General features: G+C 35.7%; 2 protein-coding genes across 2 annotated transcripts in view; both read left to right on the top strand.

The window, feature by feature from the left end:
• The first annotated feature begins 1,552 nt into the window (after nucleotides 1-1,552).
• Nucleotides 1,553-3,046, top strand: LOC117028177 (germ cell-less protein-like 2). Its single transcript, XM_033116443.1, has one exon. It carries the CDS (start codon nucleotides 1,553-1,555, stop codon nucleotides 3,044-3,046), a length of 1,494 nt encoding a protein of 497 aa, XP_032972334.1.
• Nucleotides 3,047-15,195: 12,149 nt separating this feature from the next.
• Nucleotides 15,196-19,107, top strand: part of LOC117025137 (arfaptin-1-like) — a 41,595-nt gene continuing 37,683 nt past the window's right edge. The window contains 2 exon segments of the mRNA XM_033110911.1: nucleotides 15,196-15,298; nucleotides 17,496-17,608. Coding sequence (XP_032966802.1) covers nucleotides 15,196-15,298; nucleotides 17,496-17,608 — 216 coding nt within the window.

Below are 19,107 nucleotides of genomic sequence, written 5' to 3' on the forward strand. Positions count from 1 at the left end.
TGAAAGTTGCTCATGTCCACTCATGTGGGATATAAAACCAAAAGCAACAAAGGTAAAGACAAGCAAACAAAAACTCATAGACGCAGACAACAGTTTAGTGGTTACCAGAAGGTAAGGGGGGTGGTAGATGAGGGTAAGGGGGATCAAATATATGGTGATGGAAGGAGAACTGACTCTGGGTGGTGAACACACAATGGGATTTATAGATGATGTAATACAGAATTGTACACCTGAAATCTATGTAAATTTACTAACCATTGTCACCCCAATAAACTTTAAAAAAAAAAAAAAGAATTTCTCCTTCCATCTTCTCACTCTATGCATCTTGGTACGTACTCTTTTGTATAATGCTTCTGTGAAATTATGAGTATGAGAATTTACAAATGCATTAAACTTTAATATTTAGATGTGAAAAAAGATGAAATAATACCATGGAAGTTCAGCAAGGAAATATAGAACAAAACCCATATTTGGAAAATCTGATTTGGCTTCTTAATAATGAAAACTTCTTTACAGCAAAGAGTCCCATAAAAATTAAATGGTAGTGTGATTTATGGATGATGTGATACAGAATTGCACACCTGAAATCTATGTAATTTTACTAACAATTGTCACCCCAATAAATTAAAATAAATAAATAAATAAAAAAGAATAAACACCAAACAAAAAATAAATGGTAAATGAAAATAGTTAAAAGAAACATGTAAAAACAAAACAAAACAAAAAGAAACATGTGAAAATATATGTGATAGGTATTAACTAGTTTTACCTTATAAGAAGCTTTTAGCAATCAATAAGGAAAAAATATAAGTAAACCTTTCAGAAATCAGCAAAGAATACGAAGATGTAATTTACCAGAAAATTTTTGAAATCTCTCCCCCCTCTAGTAATCAAAGGCAAATCAAATGGCTCATAAAAAAATAAAAATAAAAATAGAAAAAAAAAGCAATAAGCATTGTACACCAATAAAGGATGAAAGAGGAAAAAAAAATAATGAACTTAAAGTACCAATACCAAGTTCCTAGATTCCTCACCTAAACCTATTAAAAAAATCTTGGCAATGCTTTTTACATTTTTTATGAGTCATATAAAAATTATATTAAGGAAATATTAACAATTACAGTTGAAAAATTATTTTTCTCCTATAAACTTCTCTTGAATATAATTTATTCTATTGAGAAGTGTGACAGGATGAATTCCAAAGTTTTTGTGTGACATATATTTGTACTTTCACCTAAATAGAAGAGAGTGTGGAATTAAAAAAAAAAAAAAAGTAAAAAAAAAAAGCTATGGCTCAGTCATTTCCCTTGTAGAACATTCTCAAGGAAAACCTGGAGGCGGGGACCCTTAGCACGGGGCCAGGCTCAATGAAAGACCGGAGACAAGGGGCGGGGCCCCGCACTGTGAAGAATGCAGAGCCTCTATGACGTTTCTAGTGTGCCAAAGGGTTCCAGTGAGACTAGGGCCTAGGCAGACTTCGCAGGACTCTGCAATGCCATGGCAAGAAAGTCTCTGAAATAGTCTTCTTTCGGGGCTCCGAGAATCTTCATCTATGGGGTCCTTGGGCAGTCGGATTCTGAGACACACAGAATCAGAAATAGCTGAAACGCATGAGCCAGAACCACAGGCAGGCCCCAGTTATGTATCTGGTAGCCGAAAACGCAGGCAGAGCAGGGGCCCCTCCTTGGACCAAGAGTCTGGGAACAGCAGCACGTCCCTAGACCAGGAAGATAATCTACAAATCGTCAGCACAAGCCACAGTAAAAAAGTTAAGATTACATCTGAGCATGCTTACCAAACTTTATTTTTGAATGCGGAAACCAGTGACATTAAAATCCGTGCTCTGGGAAAAGTATGGTGTTTACACAAAATGTTTTTATGTCAGTCAGACTACTTTGCTACTATGTTTAGAGGTTCTTGGAAAGAATCTCACGAAGATATTATTGACCTGGACGTTAATGACCCAAATATAGATGCAGAATCCCTGCACTTTGTACTAGGTTCCTTGTACAGAGATGAATTTGTCTTAAGTGAGCCACTTCAAGTTCCACGAGTTTTGGCAACAGCATGCCTGCTTCGAGTAGAGGACTTAGTTCGGCAGTGTGATGAGGCCATGAAGAAAGCAATTAATGTGAAAACTGTATGTAGCTATTATGCAGCAGCAGAAACCTATGGATTAGATTCTGTAAAGACACGCTGCTTTGAATGGCTTCTCCACAATTTGATGACACATCCAAGTGTTGAACTTTATAAAGAACTCAATGGAGAGCTCATGAATCTGCTCCATTCTTCTTCTAATTTATTAGTAATGCAAAAGGAACTGGATGTATACACCACACTTAAAAAGTGGATGTTCCTTCGTCTTAACCCAGATTGGACCGGCTCAACAAAACAGCTTTTAATTAATGCAAACAACTGGTTTTCCAGGCACAGGGAAGGTGCTGGAAACATTGCCTTCCTTGAAACCAAACAAGGTATAACATTTCAACCAGTATTTAAAAATTTGCGGTTTCAGCATATGATCTGTGACCTGGCCTCCACAAGAGTTATTGAGCAAGATACTCTAATACCTTCAGAATGGTTATCACATGTTTATAAACAACAATGGTTTACCTTCCTTAGAGCACAAGAATACAGGGAAACTGGGCCCCAAGACATCAATGAAACAGAACTTGAAGAATATAGCATGAGGTGTGGTAGAAGGATTGCCAAGAATGGAAAATACTCATGGAAGTGGTCAGGTTACAACTTTGGCTTTCCCTTACATGTTATCTTCACCAGCCATTATATAATTTTCAAGCAAACTATTTACAATTATTCATGTGACAGTTCACAACCTCAAAGAAATATTGCATTCAGATTAACTTTGGTACGTTTTGATTCTAGTGGGAAAGTAACTTTCAGCAAAACAACTGGTTATAGAATCCTTACTTTTGCAAAGGATGAAGAACAAATGGTAATGAAGTTGGATGGCATTGTTCTGAAATTCCCTTTATATATATTCTGTAACTTCCTGTTTATATCATCAGAAAATCCAGGAAATTGATCATCTTATCAATTAAGATATATTAGCATTTTGAAAACTTCTGATGTTTAATTTCATTTAATGGCCCTACTGTTTAAAACACAATACAGATAACCAATAACAGAAATGAAAATCTTTCAAATGTGGAAACTATCATAAATAACTACTTTTTAATCATCATTTTATTTCTATGGATTTATGAAGAAAAAGTTTAATTCCAAGAAAATATCTGTGAAACCAAATAGTCAATTATGCTAGCATCTCTTTTTTGTCATTTACCATCAACAGTCACACTCCAAATGGAAATAAGAGACTGTATTTCCAAGGAACCAAAATTAACTAACTAGTTAGATAAATTTTACGCTAACTAATATTGAGACAAAATAAAGAATTATCTTCCGTGCTGAAATTGTTGTGCAAATGTGGCTTTATTTATGGAATTATTACAGGGGAGAGTCAATTATCAGGTAAAACCTGAGATGAGGGACTCTCTTGGACTCTATAATATAGTTTTAAATAGCCAGACAATGTCAGGTTTTATAACATTGCATACTATATAATTTAGTGTTATTTTTTTAATTAAAGTTTATTGGGGTAACAATTGTTAGTAGATGCGGGTAAAAGAGATCAAATATATGGTGATGGAATTTAGTGTTATTTTATAATTAATCTGCCACATGGCCCATTTTCTCTATGGTTTGGAGAACTCATATTGCTGACTCTCTGGAAAATACTATATATATTTTCCACACTTAAAGAGTAGAAATATGGATTAAAGTATTATAAAATTATATATTATATGAACATTATATAATATATAATTATAATTATATAGTAACACATATATAAATACATAATAATGTCATATTTAATTTTATAGATTATATATAAATACATGCAAATAAATGTTTTTATAACTTGTAAAGGCCAGAGAAAAATAATGTTTGAAATGGCTGAATAGGTATTGTAAACTAAAATGTATTTCCATAAAACCCAGTTATTCCTATGGATATCCAGATATGAAAAATTTCAAAGTGTCTTCTAAATTTTTCATTATTTGTGCTTATATTTGGTTTACTTTTCATTTTTGTCAGAGTTTGTTCTGCTTGTCTGAAAATTATTTAAGGTGACATTTATTTCAAAATAGAAGCCAATATGGTAAATGACATTATTCCTTTAAAGATATGTCTTCCAAACAGTCCCTGACGTAGACAGAGGGCCAGTCTCTTCAGCTGACTGGTGCAACTTTCAAAGATTTTATAGCACCTTGAATGCTGTTTGTGTTGGTTTCAATGGTTGCTTTTTTCTATGAACATATATATCAATTATATCACATACTAATTGAGCACCAAGCAAGCACATAGTCAAGAACAACTTAATGTGCTTACCACAGTTGTTTTTCAATTTTTATTTTTCAAGGCCCTCATGTTCTCACAAATTGTAAGGACATTGAAATAACTTACATCATAATTATTAATGACGTATATTTAAAGTTCATTTGGATTTGCAAGATAAATTGAGAGTAATTTCATTCATCAATTTTTGCATGACAATTTTGTATGGTCTCAGGATACCATTTTCTTTGGAATTGTTCCCATGCCCCTGAGAACAAAGTGAAGTGCTTCAGGCCACTTAAAGTTTGTTTTAACAAACATCTAATTTGTCTTCTTTTTCCATCTTTTTTTTTACTATTCCTATTCTCTGGAGATTAAGGGAACAGTATGGAATCTGTAAATTTTTGAGATATATTTTACAACCTATCTAGGGAAATGAGTACATCTTTTCATTGATATCTCCTGATGTTGATGTTTAACTTTTGTCATGGAAAGAGTTCATCTATCCGGAAAACAAATAATGAGAAATGGAACTCTAATTATGGGTTAGCTATAGGGAACTGAATAAGTGCCAGTTGAAGGCTTAGGTAGAGACCAAGAGGGTTAAGATCTGACCTAGATTATTTACAGTTTTTCTCTCATGTTTTGGATTTGGCAGTGTATGCAAAACAATGATCCTGAGTTGTTTTGGAAAACTATGAAGTATGCCAATCATATTTTTCTATTGCTGCCATTACTCCTTTGCTCATGTGTAACAAGTAGATACTTGAGGAAGATGTGGCATTAATATCTATTAAACAAATAGGCAGCCTTTTGGGGGAGTACCACAGATTATTGAGATACCATGTACAATTCTACTTTTCCCTGCTGTTTTCTTTCAAGTTTAGGATCTTCATTTGGTAAAAGCTCCAAGTTTTTAAAATTTGGGATTGAGAACTCATTTAGACTCTACCTGAAGAGAGGATAGAATACAGGATCAGCCAACACATTTCTCTTAAGGCCTACAACAATAGCTCTGTGAGTCTCACAGTTAACAAAAGCAAGCTTGAAAGGCAACTATTAGCCTCAAATAATGTGACATAGAGACCTTTCCTGATAGGAATTAAAGTCAAAATGAATTAAATTCATTATTGCTGACGCATACCAAAGTCTTAGGCACAGCCAAAGGCACACCAGGAACCATATATATTAACACCTGAACCTAGGTATTATACATGGGTGAGGGCTACCCCTAGAGAATTGACAGAAGGGTGTCGGCAATGGTGTCAGCCTAGCCTACAATTAGATGACTCTCTGGGTCTCTTTGGAAAACACCATCAGGAATGGAGGAATGCTATTGGTATGGTTTCAAGAAAAAGGAAAAGAGGTAGAGTGACACAGTCAAGGACTCACTCTGTGGGAGTAAAATGTATAGCAGGATTCAGTGGTGGGCATTGGATGTTGTGCTATGAAATGTTGCTACTACAAAGTAGGAAGTTTTCATAGTTAGCTTCTCAGTGTCACAGTTTACTGCCTCAAATGATGTATACTTGTACTGGACCAATTTATCCACTCTTTCACATTCATTTTGTCTCCATCAGTTTGAAGTTCACCATCTCTTCTTTTTTTTTTTTTAACTTTTATTTATTTACTGTGTTTTTCCAGGAACCATCAGCTCCAAGTCAAGTAGTTGTTTCAATCTAATGGTAGAGGGCGCAGCTCACAGTGGCCCCTGTGGGGATCAAACTGGCAACCTTGTTGTTAAGAGCACAGCGCTCTAACCAACTGAGCTAACCGGCTGCCCCTAGATTCACCATCTCTTAACACAAATGGTTGTCCCTGCTTCTCCTGAAGTGAGCACAAGTCTATACCATGACCTCCACTGCCCCCTATATAGTCTAAAGCCCTCAGATTATAAATCATGTCGCCTATATACCTGGAGCTTAAGCTGTACCGTCATGAGAGTGTGGAAAAAAATGAATGCTTTGTGTTAGTGACACAATTAAACTCTATGTGGAGTGAGCAGTTGTAGCTTCTTGGTGTTTCATTGTCTTTGTCCAAGCTCTATCTCTTCTTCCTAAAATGCTCTTCTGCCGTATTCTCTAAATTTACTCCTGATTCTGATCCCAGCAACTTCTCTACTCCAAGACATTTCCTTATCCTTATAGAACCAATCTTTTCTTCTTTTAAGCACCCAGACGCATTGATAAATCCACTAGTTATGTAAAGTTTTTAATGTTTCAATTATTGTATTAGCAAATAATGAATACTTCTTAAGGAACTGCTGATTTTCAGCGGTAATATACATGTGGACTCTTCAAAATATTTGAAGGTTAATTTTTTTCTTAATTAAAAATACAAAATGAAAAAAGGTGAAAGGATTAAAAAATACAAATTACTACTTACAAAATAGTCACAGGATGTGAAGTACAGTATAGGGAATGTAGTCAATAATATTATAATAACTACGTATTTTGCAAGATGGGTACTAGACTTATCGGGGATCACTTCATAAATTATATAAATGTCTAACCACTATGTTGTACATAGTTGTTACCATATCATTAACCATATTCCCTATGCCATAATTTGCATCCCCATGACTATTTTGTAACTACGAGTTTATGTTCCTTAATCCCTTCATCCTGCCCCCCAACCTCCTCCCATCTATCACCCCAACAAATCTAGTACCCATCTGTAACCATACATAGTTATTACAATATTATTGACTATATGCCTTATGTTATACCCTCCACCCCCATGATTACCGTGTAACAACCAATTTGTACTTTTAATCCCTTCCTCTTTTTCACCCACCACCCCAAACCCCCTCCCATCTAACAACTATCAAAATGTTCTCTGTATCTATGAGTTTGTTTCTGATTTGTTTGACTGTTTATTTTGTTCTTTAGATTCCACATATGAGTGAAATCACATAGCATCTGTCTCTCTCTGTCTGACATTCCACTCAGCACAACAACCCTCCCAGTCTATCCATCCCACTACAGATGACAAGAACACATTCCCTTCCATGGCCGAGCAATATTCCACTGTATATATTTACCACCTCCTCTTTATCCATTCTTCTATCAATAGGCACCCAGGCTGCCTCCACATCTTGGCCATTGTAAACAATGCTGCAATTAATATATGGATGTATTCATCCCCTTAAAGTAGCGTTTCGGTTTTCTTCAGATAAATACCCAGAAGTGGAATTATTGGGCCCTTCTTTATCTCTTGTTATAGCCTTTGTTTTAAAGTCTGTTTCGTCTGGTGTAAATTTTTCTACCCCAGCTTTTTTGTGTGTCCATTTTGATAAAATATATTTTTCTGTCCCTTTACTTTCCATCTGTGTGTGTCTTTCAATCTGAAGTGAGTCTCTTGTAGGCAGCTTATGTAAGCGTTTTGTTTTCTTATACATTCAGCCCTCCTGTGTCTTTTGATTGGAGTATTTAATCCATTTACATTGAAAGCAATTGTTGATAGATATATAGCTATTGCCATTTTATTATTCATAATTTTGATCTTTTTTTTTTTCCATCTTAAAGAAATCCCTCTAACATTCCTTGTACTGGTTTAGTGGTGATGAACCCCTTTAGTTTTTTCTTGCCTGGGAAGCTCTTTGTCTGTCCTCTGATTTTAAATGACAGCCTTATAGGGTAGATCACCCTTGGTTGTAGGTCCTTGCTTTTCATCACGTTGAATATTTTGTGCCAATCCCTTCTGGCCTACAAAGTTTTTGTTGAGAAATCAGCTGACAATCTTATCGGAGCTCCCTTATAAATTACTAGTTGCCTTTCTCTTGCTGCTTTTAGGATTCTCTTTGTCTTTAACCTTTGCCATTTTAATTATAATGTGTCTTGGTGTGGGCCTGTTTGGGTTCATCTTGTTTGGAACTCTTTGAGCTTCCTGGGCTTTACCAGGTTAAGGGAGTTTTTGGTCATTATTTCTTCAAATACGTTCTCAATCCCTTGCTTTCTCTCTTCGCCTTGTGGTAACTCCTATGATGCGAATGTTGATACATTTGATGCTGTCCCAGAGGTCGATTTAAACTATCCTCACTTATTTGGATTCTTTTTTCCTTTTGCTGTTCTGATTGGGTGTTTTCTGCTACCTTGTCTTCCAAATCACTGATTTGATCCTTTGCTTCATTTAGTCTGCTAATGATTCCTTCTAGTGCATTCTTCATTTCAGTTATTGTATTGTTCACTTCTGACTGGTTCTTTTTTATAGTTTCTATGTCCTTTTTTCTGCTTTCTATCTCTTTGTTGAAGTTCTCCCTGAGGTCATTGAGCATCCTTATAACTATTGTTTTGAACTCTGTATCTGGTAGGTTGCTTGACTCCATTTTGTTTAGTTCTTTCTCTGGAGTTTTCTTCTGCTCTTTCATTTAGGATGCATTTCTTTGTTTCCTCATTTTGGCTACCTCTCTGTGTCTGCTTCTATGTATTAGGTAGATCTGCTATGTCCCCCAGTCTTGGCCAGGTGGCCTTATGTAGTAGGTGCCCTGTGGGGCCCTGGCACAGTCTCCCTGGTCACCTGCTCTGGGTGCTTCAGGACTGTCCCTTGTGTGGATTGTGTGTGGCCTCCTGTTATAGTTGAACCTTAGTTGCTATTGGCACATTAGTGGGTGGAATTGACCTTCAGGCCCATTGGCTGTGGCGTTTGGCCACATTCACAGCTTACAGGCTGTTGCGTGGGGGGCTTACCCCACAAAGTGAGATTTGCCCCACCAGGCTCTGGTGACTGTTGAGGCCACCCTTAGTGTATGCTGCTTATTGGGCTAACAACAGCAGTGCTCTGCTGTTGTTTGGAGCCAACCTCCAAGTATGTTGGTTCTGGATCCTCTTGGGAGGGACTCCGGTGCAGCCTCAGGTCATCCGTTGCCTATGACTGGCTGGGGACTACCTGACAGGAGCTACAAAAGGATCCGTTTTTTTCGCTTCCTGTGCTAAATTTGGAGGCGCTTGGGAGAGGCCATGCTGTGAACCGAGGACGTTTGCCACCAGTACTGGGCCTGGGGCAGCTCTGCAAAAGGCCAAGACACCCCGAGGCCTGCTGCCACCTTCTGGCTCCCTTAAGGTTCAGCTGCTGATAAAGCCTAATATGGTATGCAAGTTGGGTTAGGCACAGTCTCACGGAGTCACTAGAGTGGGAAGAGTTGTGCTCACCAGTTTAATGTAGATTTTGTTTTGGTGCCAGTGCTGAGCCTGTAGCTACTCAGCAAGTCTCAAGGCCAGTCACCATCTGCCTGGGGTCCAGGGATTCTGACAGTTTTCCAAGAAAGAGTACAATATGGGCGGGGCTGGCTACTCCATGAGAAAGTGCCTCCAGCGCTGAGGGAGTTGGGTGGGGTGGCATCCCAATGGAGCTCACCAGACCAATCAGATTCAGATTTGACCATGTGGGGGCAGGCTAAGCACAGAAAAGATGGTGCCCACCTGCTGGCTGCACAAGAGAAGGACCCCACACAGAGAAAATGGTGACTGTCCTCCAGCCTCCGTCCTGAAGCCATACACCTCAGTCTGCCCTCACCCCCCCCATGATTCCTATGCTTCCCAGGTCACCGACCTTCCTCTGGAGCCCAGGGTGAGTGCCTGCGAGTGAGTGAGTCTGTGTGCAGGCCCTTTAAAAGCACTTCTGGTTTTCCTGCAGCCTCCCATCCCACCTGGATCGTGGTAATCCCCACTGTTTTTCACAGGCAGATTTTGTGGGGGCTCCTCTTCCTCACACCACTACTCTGGGCTGGGGAGCTTGGTGTAGAGTTGGGGTTCCTTTCTTCTCTGGTGGAAACCTCCATGGCCGAGATATCCCTCCTGATTTTCTACCACTACACAGAGTTTTGGGGCCCATTCTGCATCTCTGCCCCTCCTACCAGTCTCACGTGGCTTCTTTAAATCCTTATTTATAAAACTTCTGTTCAGCTAGACTTCAGATGGTTCTCCAGGTTGATTGTTTTATAATGTAATTGTAATTTTAATGTGTTCATGGAAGGAAGCAGGCACAGTGTTTATCTACTCAGCCATCTTGGATCTCTCTGGATGATTAAGTTATTAATATTAACTTTTAAGGTTGATGTTATGAGAGATTATTTTAATGAAAAAAATAATTAGTTTTTTTGCCTTTAGAAAATGTGTTTCTCTTGATCTTTGGACTCTAAAGTAACATTGAAAAATAACAGAGTAGTTCTGGCTATCTTTTTCCTCTGTTTGCATCACATCTGCCCTCAGCCCTGAATTTAGTTTGCCAAGGTGATATTGTATTCTTAATCTCTTCTGTTCTACATGTACACTTTAAAATTGAAATCTGAGTATCATTCCAAATATTTTTTTCTGATGTATTATTAATTTAATCTACAAAGTAGAATTCCATGAAATATTGAGTTTTAATTGCTTGACACTTCTGTTATATGTGGATAATCCTAACTCATTTGGTGAAAAGTGATTCTCTGTGTTCTAGAGAAGCCATTCCTTTTTCAGAACTATCCAGAAAATCATATTAAAATAAAAACTAGTAAGTTTGCAGCTACTTAGGTCCCAAATGTATTATAAGATAACTATTTACCAATTTCAAACCGATATATACTATGATAAATGCCTGACTCAATGGCTCTGGTAATATCAACAAAAGTTATAAAACAGAACTCATTTTCAAATATCTAGAATTTAAAGTGGTGAGAAGAGTTAACATAGATATCAATTACATGAGGTTCTTTTATTGCTTGGGCATTTGAAAGTGAGTTTTGCTCCAGTTTTGCTTCTTTTTTTTGTATTTAGTTATTTTTTTTTTAATTTTGAGACAACTGTAGATTTGTATACAGTTCAAAAATCTTGTATACCCTTAAGTCAGTCTCAAGCAAATTAACATCTTGCATAACTATAGTATAATACCACAACCAGGAAATTGCCATTGATAATTATAATCAACAAATTTTATACAGATTTTTCCAGTTTTACATGTACTCATATTTGTGCATATATTTTTAGTTCTGTGCAATTATATCACATATGTACAGTTTATATGTCTACCACCATAGTCAAGAGATAGAATAGTCCCAGCACCAATGTTCGCTTATATTGCATTGCTATAATCAGCCTCTCCTTTCTCCCCTGCTTTGCACCCATCATTAAAATCTGGTCACCACTAATTTGTTCTCCATCTCTATACATTTCACATTTCAGGAATGTAATATAAATGGAATCATACACTATGATAGCCTTTGAGGTTGACTTTTTCACTGACATAAATTCCTTGAGATTTATCCAAGTTGTGGCATCTATAGTTTTTATTCTGCTCAGTTTTTTTTATTAATAAAGCTGCTATGAACATTTGTTTACAGATTTTTTGTTTAAAAATGAGTTTGCACGTCTGTAAAATAAATATCCAAGAGTGTAATTTCTGGGTCGTATGGGAACTGAATGTTTTATAAGAAACTGCCAAAGTCTTTTCTAGAGTGGATGTACCTCATAACACCAAGGAAATTTTTGTGGGATCCCCTTTAACCATCTTCATTTCCCATGCAGTCAAAGGCCTCCTGAATTCTCATCACACATTTTTCACTCAGCAGCCTCACCTCCTATGAAATTCTTTTGTTAACTGTTCTCACATAACTCTTTTACATTGTAATAATATTACCTTTTACTCTTCTCCCCACTGTTATCAGCTGTTATCAATGAAGCTTCTCATAGCTCTTTAACGCAGGATCACCTGCTGACCCCTAGGAATGATCTGCAGGAAACTCTTGTAACACTAACTTCCCCGTGGTTCACTGTTTTTATTTAAAAGGTGACAGTGGCCAATATTGTGGTGGACATTGCATATTAACACCCTTTGATGTAACTGAAGCAGCACCTTTGCCACCTACTACAGCCCAAAAAAGCCAGATTATACATGCTTACATGGGTCTACCCCATAGCCAAGGGCAAAACTGCCAACAATTATACTAATAATAGATATGCTTCTGGAGTAGCTCATGATTTTGGGATTTTGTGGAAGTAATGTGACTCCCTTAATTCCAGCAGAAACAAAATTTTAAAACGGCCTTTATGTTCAGGAAGTATTGGATGTTAGACTTTTACCTGCTGCTTTAACTATTAAGATCCCATGACGTTCTAAACTTGACTGGAAGCTAAGGGAAATCACTTTGCTGACACTGCCACACAAATGCTACCCTTAAAGAAACCAGCAGCAGTCAAACCTCTGTCAGGGTCCAGAGGGATATTTCCCCAAATGGTAACTTAGACTGGATAGAGCAGCCCAACGACTGGCCTCAGGGAAGAAAAAACAAGATTGGAATTCAAAAACTTGTTGGTTTGATAAAAAGAGAAAACTCTGGTTCAAGCTAGATAACAACTCAGTCCTACTGGAGACTCAAAAATTGCCACTGCTAACTACTGTGCATGCATTAAACCATTGGTCCACTGACAAAATTGTAGCATTCATGTATCAGTAATGGTGGGGAAATAGTAATAAGGCTGAAAAAATTTTCTACCTAATTTGTCCCACTTGTCCAAAGTACAACCCAGGGAAGCTTGTTTGCACTGCTGCTGAACACTTAAATTGTTTAATGGAACATTTGAGTTTTGGCAAATGGATTCCATACAGCTTGCTCCATCTCATGGATATAAATATGTTTTAATCATGGTCTGTATGTTTTATAACTGGACTGAAGCTTTCTCTTGCACACAAGCTATTGCCTCTCTATGACTAAAGTCTTTTTTGGAAAAAAAAATATTCCTGCCTGAGGAACCGTACTTGTACTCATTAGTGATCATTTTAATGGTCACTATTTTAAGAACCCATTTTAATGGTCAGATACTTCAACAAGTCTGTGCTGTTTGACCAGTGTTACAGCACTTTCACTGTGTTTACCACTCTCAGTCCTCAGGTTTAGTCAAGCACATAAGTAGCAGTATTAAACTCAATTGGCTTTTACTAACAATTGTCACCCCAATAAATTTAAAAAAAAAAAGACTCAATTGGCAAAATTTGTAGATACCCTCCAAATACCTTGGCTAAAAGCATTGTTGTTGGTCTTTCTATATCTCACATCTACCCCTTTGGACCTCATAAACTCTTACCCTTTTAGATGATCACAGGGCACCAAACACCTGGCCCTACTTTGTATGATCCGTAACTGATTAAAGGACATATATTTCAATATCGTAAAGGCCCAGTTGCTTCTATCAAAATTAACCATGTTCTGGTAGAGCTCATATTGCACTCTAGAGAGACAAAAACCTTAATAAATATCCTTTGCTACCCAGAGAGTTTGTCTATTGGAAAATACACCTCCAGAAATACTCTCTTTAACCTCTCTGGAAAAGCCCCTATGAGGTACTGCCAAGCAACCCTTGTACAACCAAACTCCTGGGAATAAACTCCTGAATTTATGTGACACATATAAAGACCTAATGCTGACTGGACATGCATATCATCTGGTGACCTGAAAGTAAATATTTCCCAAAATTGAGGCAGATGACTCCTGATGAGACAGCTTCCCCAAGATGTTTAGACAAGACCAGTTGGAGTGTTTAAAATACACAGAAACCTCTTTCATCTAGACTATTAACTGACTCTGGATTGCTACCGATTCATAAGTCTCTGAATTTGCAACCGACCGGTGGTATTATCGATAAGACATTTTATACCAAACAGTTTATTTTGAGATAACAATACTGTTTAACTGCTTAATGTTTTATTCCTGCATTGTGTCTTCCCAAAGTGCTTGTTTAATTCTTTCAGTTCTGAGTGTACATTGGTCATATTCACTATTTTAAGATACAGACTTCGATGGGAAATACCTAAGAGACCTCTCTCCTACCCCTCCTTGTTACTCAGATGTGACCACAATAGGTTTCCAGTCTGGTAATTTTCCTCCAACATGAGACACAATACCCAGGAAAGGTCTTTCCTGGCATCAAGGGACAAAAGGCCACTGAATCTCAAAAAACCTGACTCTTAATCAGCAATGCTTTTGGAGAAAGACATTGATCAAAGGGAGAAATGTGAACATTAATAAACAGAAACCACATTTAAATTGGAATTGGGAGGGCCTATGGGGGAGCTCTCATGTCTGACCATTCATCATGAATTACTCCAAACAAGAAGAGACATGCTTTCAATCTACAACAGGAAAGTGTTTTTCTACTCTACCATTCCAGCAAAAAGAAGGAGGATCACCCAGCAACCACTAAGCCAATGAAGACTGTTACAACTCAGCCAATGAAAATCCACTACAATTCCACCTCCCAGTTTCCTCTAATGGATTCTGTTTACAGTAGTCCCTCTGAACTTCCTCTTCCCTCTATAAATAAAAACATGTTTATCCTTTGTTTTCTGGACGTGTGTATGGTTTGCCATTAGACCACATGTCCCAGAATGAAATTCTTTTTTGTTACAGAATAAACCCATTTTGCTAAAGAAAATTCTGACTATTTGTTTAAGGTCAACAAAATAAAAGGGAATTAACTTTGAGAGTGTTTACTTTGTTTAATTGATCATTAGAAAGGTTTCTTAGCATAATATCTTGTATAATTCATCCTTTTTACACTAGATGGACAACATGGTCTTGCAGCCATCTTTATTTTTACATTTAAGTCATATTCCTGATGAATCAGTAGGTTGGGAATTTTAAAATTGAATGTTTGATATCTTCTTTCTGTTTAGTTCCTAAAGAAAAATACTTTGTATTTGAAACACATGGCACCACCTGATAGTACACGATGCCAAGTTTGGTTCTGATACATAAAGAATCCTGTGACAGCATAAAGAATTGCTAGGCAACAGAGATAACACTTCAAGACTGATTTGTAGGAGTCAGTTATCCCTAAGTGTTATGTGACTTGGAATTTCTACATGGATTTTCCAGCTTATTCAAATGTTAAGGAGTGGAACAATTCCTTTCTTGCTGCCTTTGAAACCACCAAAGATGTAGTTTATGAAGCAGAAAATTGTCAAGGTAAAAGTGTATTTACTGACTTGAATCAACTGTAATGGAATTTTTTTTTAAGGGGAGAGAGTTGAAGGGGAATAAGAGGTTCAAATTTCCAGTTATAAAATAAATAAGTCATGAGGATATAATATACAGCATAGGGAATATAGTCAATAATATTGTAATAAACTTGTACAGTGTCAGATGGTTTCTGTACTTATCATGGTGATCACTTGAATAACTGGTGTACACCTGAAACTAATATAATATTGTACGTTAACTATTTTTAATAAAAATCTTTTTTAAAGAAAAAAAGAGTGTATTTACTGTAAAAAGGGATTAGGTCTACCAAAAATACTACCTTTATTAATAAATCACTAGAGTTAAAGCTTCTTTGTTTATGATTAGTAATCAATGTTGAAAGTCATTATTTTTATCTTCAATAAAGTAATCAAAGAATTCTTTCAATAGTATTTTTGAATCAATATTTGCAACAGAGTTTCCTTGATAATTATTTTAAATCAGGTTTATTATGGTATAATTTACACAAAGTGTACCATTATGTGTACCATTGTATGAGGGCTGAAAATGCATACTATCATGCAACCTCTATCATGTAACAATCCACATAGGAAACAATCATGTTAACAATCCACATAGGAAACAGATTCATAGTCTCAAATAGTTTCCTGGTATAACTTTGTAGTTAACCTCACCATCCCACCAAAGCCCCTAGCCACCCATGATCTCTTTTTGGTGACTACAATTTTGTCTTTTCATGAATGTCATATAAATAAAGTCATATAGTATGCTCTCCTGTGTGTTTCATTTATTTCACTTCATATATAACACATTTTAAATTTATGCACATTCTTTCATGTATTAGTAGTTTGTTCCTTTATAGTACTAAGTAGCAACCATTATATGGATATACCACAATTTGGATATTCATTCAGCTGGGGCTGTTGGTCAAAATGCTTCCACAGTGACTTTTCTACAGTGGTCTCAGGGTCACTGAACTTGTCACTTAACAGCTGACATTCCCCAAAGTGATCAACTTGAGAGAACCATGTGAAGGCTGAATGGCCTATTATGACCCTGCCTTTGAAGGCACATATCATATCATCTGCTATACACTGTTGATCAAAGCAGTTGCAAACTTGCCAAGATTCAAGGACAGGCAAAAATAGATCCCACCTCTTGATTGAGGGTATTTCAAAGAAAGGTAGGTGTGTGTTTTAAGAATTAAAAAAATAAATTCTGCATTTATTTATATGTGAAATGTTAATATTTTATATTTTATTTTTATTGGATTTTTTAAATTTCAAAAAGTGATTGACATCACACACTTTTTGATCATAAACTGTTGCACATACAAAGCAGCAGCACTAAAGACTGGTCCAGCAATAGTAGTGTTCAGGGAAAGAAAATTTTTCTGCTGACCCCATATTTTAACCTTTTTATAACATTTACTCTCTTCATTATTTCACTATACTTCTTAAAATGTTAGAATATTTCTATGTAAGGAGACGAGTATCACAGATATTTAGTAAATATTTTTATGCTATAAGAAATACTTTATAAGATTCATTTAATTGCAGTTCTGAAATTGTCATACCTTACTATTTTTGGATCTGTGCATGATTATTCACTGTTAGTATTTTATCATTACCCTTGCTTACTGTCATTTTCTTTGTCGCTCAATAAGAAGGAAGTAAAATATAAGTATTTTTCAACTCGAAATTTCAGATTAATTGTGAATTATTTTTAATGGCTTTGTAAAATTAGAATTCCATTTCCAAATCTTCTTCAAGTATATCAAATACCTATTTTGGCTGTGGTCTACAGTGTGCAGTGAAACAAAAATTACTATGAGGAATACTAGACTCGTAATAACAAAGTTTATTTTAGGGTCATTAGGTTATGAGATAATATGTGAAAATTTACTTAACGTTAATAGGAGCTAATATATAAAGAAAACTGATTAGAACAGAAATTTGAATGAAAGAAAGGAAGAAAACCAACCATATGTCATTTGCTATTAACTGACAGAAATTATTTCTTGGTAATTGCAAAATTATCTTCAAAGATTCCAGCAAGTTTTAGTCCTTTTATTTATGGAAACTACTTTTTAAAAGCCTTAAGCAGTTTAATTTAAACAGAATTTCCTTTCTATATTCATATTTACTTGATTTTTACTTCTGTTTTGTTTACAATAATGCAGATTGCCTGATGACCCCACCCAAATGTGGGTTAATTACTATTGAGAATGAAATGAAAAACCCAATGATAGAGAAATTCGAACAAGTAAGAAAGTGGAGCCTAAACAAATACAAGGTTTGTAGATTTTGAAATAATTATTATAAGTTTTCTTCCCTCTAAGTGGCTCTAGAAACTCATTTCTTATTCAAATTATTTTGTTAAGCTATGTGTACATATAGGGAAGATTGATGTCATATAAACAGAAAAGCACAAATAAAGTATTTCATATTATTGTTGATATCCAAAAAATCCTAGTAAAGAGAATCATTAACAAAACAGTTAATTTCAGATTTTTCAAACTATTGAAATGGAGATAATACAGATGATTGAATAAATGTATTACCTTGGAATACATTCAATTTAGTTGGTGGTTTGGTAATATATTGTTCTCCTTTGGGTACCTGATAGAAATGGAAAGTGAGGAGAAGTATACTAGCTCCCACAAATTTAAAGTCATCTGATATAAGTACTTCTTTAAATAATTGGACATTAACACTATAGGCATTACTAGTGTATAAGCAGGATGTGTTTTTAAAGTTGTTTGTTATAGTGCCTCATAATAATTAATTTTTTTCTTCTGCCTTTCACAAAACATTTTTTAATCCCAAATATAGCTTATATAGTTATAATTAGTCAATTACTGAATCCACCTAAGTACTTTTGCATTTTGAGGAGGAAAGATGGTGGAATAAGCTACAGGCTAGAGCAACCAACTCTTTATATTCACATGTTAGTTGTGAGTCTAGTGTTTTGTACGTCAGGGAATTGTATTTTTAAAAAGGCAGGTCCCTTTTGTGTGACTTATTATGAAAAAGTACAAAAAAGACAAGTATTTTGGTTAATACTTTTGAAACATGGATACAAATTAATGTCCTCATGATAGCAAATAAACTGTACAATTACTATCAATTGTTAAAAGGTAAGAGAACTTTTTCTCTCTGTTTACCTCATGCTTAATTTATATATCTTTATTATTCACTCACTCAACGGATATTAAATAGTTGTTATATGATATGCTGTTCTGGATATAGAATTTAGAATATGGCAGTGAATTAAATGAAAAAAGATCGGTGTCTTCACGGAGCTTGTGTTCTTCTATTCACAGAGAAGCTCCACAGAAGCTTCCCAAGCTTTTCCTTTGTTTATAAAGTATTTCTAAGATTAATAATAATTGATTTTAACTTCATTTTTCAATGTTTATTAAAGTAGTCACTATTGTAATCACAGTGTTAATCACTATTGAACTGGGAAAAAAAAGCTGATTTTTTCACTTGCTACCATATGTAAGAGTCCCGTAGAGGATACATTTTTTCCTGCTACCTGCAGAGAGAGTTGGACTTCCAATGTGGACTAGTTTTGCTTTTACTGATTATCTGACTTTCTTCATAACATAGGGTTTTTTATCTTAAAATCAGAACTTAAAAGTGCCATTCTTTTTTTTTGTATTTTAAAGAAAAAACACAGGTTTTTTTAAACATTGATAGATGTTGGAAACTTTTTGGTTCTATAATTAAGCTTTGATTAACTTAATCTGACATTCAACTACAGAGAAATATTTTTTATGTTCCCTATAC

Source organism: Rhinolophus ferrumequinum, chromosome X (assembly GCF_004115265.2).
Source record: "Rhinolophus ferrumequinum isolate MPI-CBG mRhiFer1 chromosome X, mRhiFer1_v1.p, whole genome shotgun sequence".
NCBI classification, from domain to species: Eukaryota; Metazoa; Chordata; class Mammalia; order Chiroptera; family Rhinolophidae; genus Rhinolophus; species Rhinolophus ferrumequinum.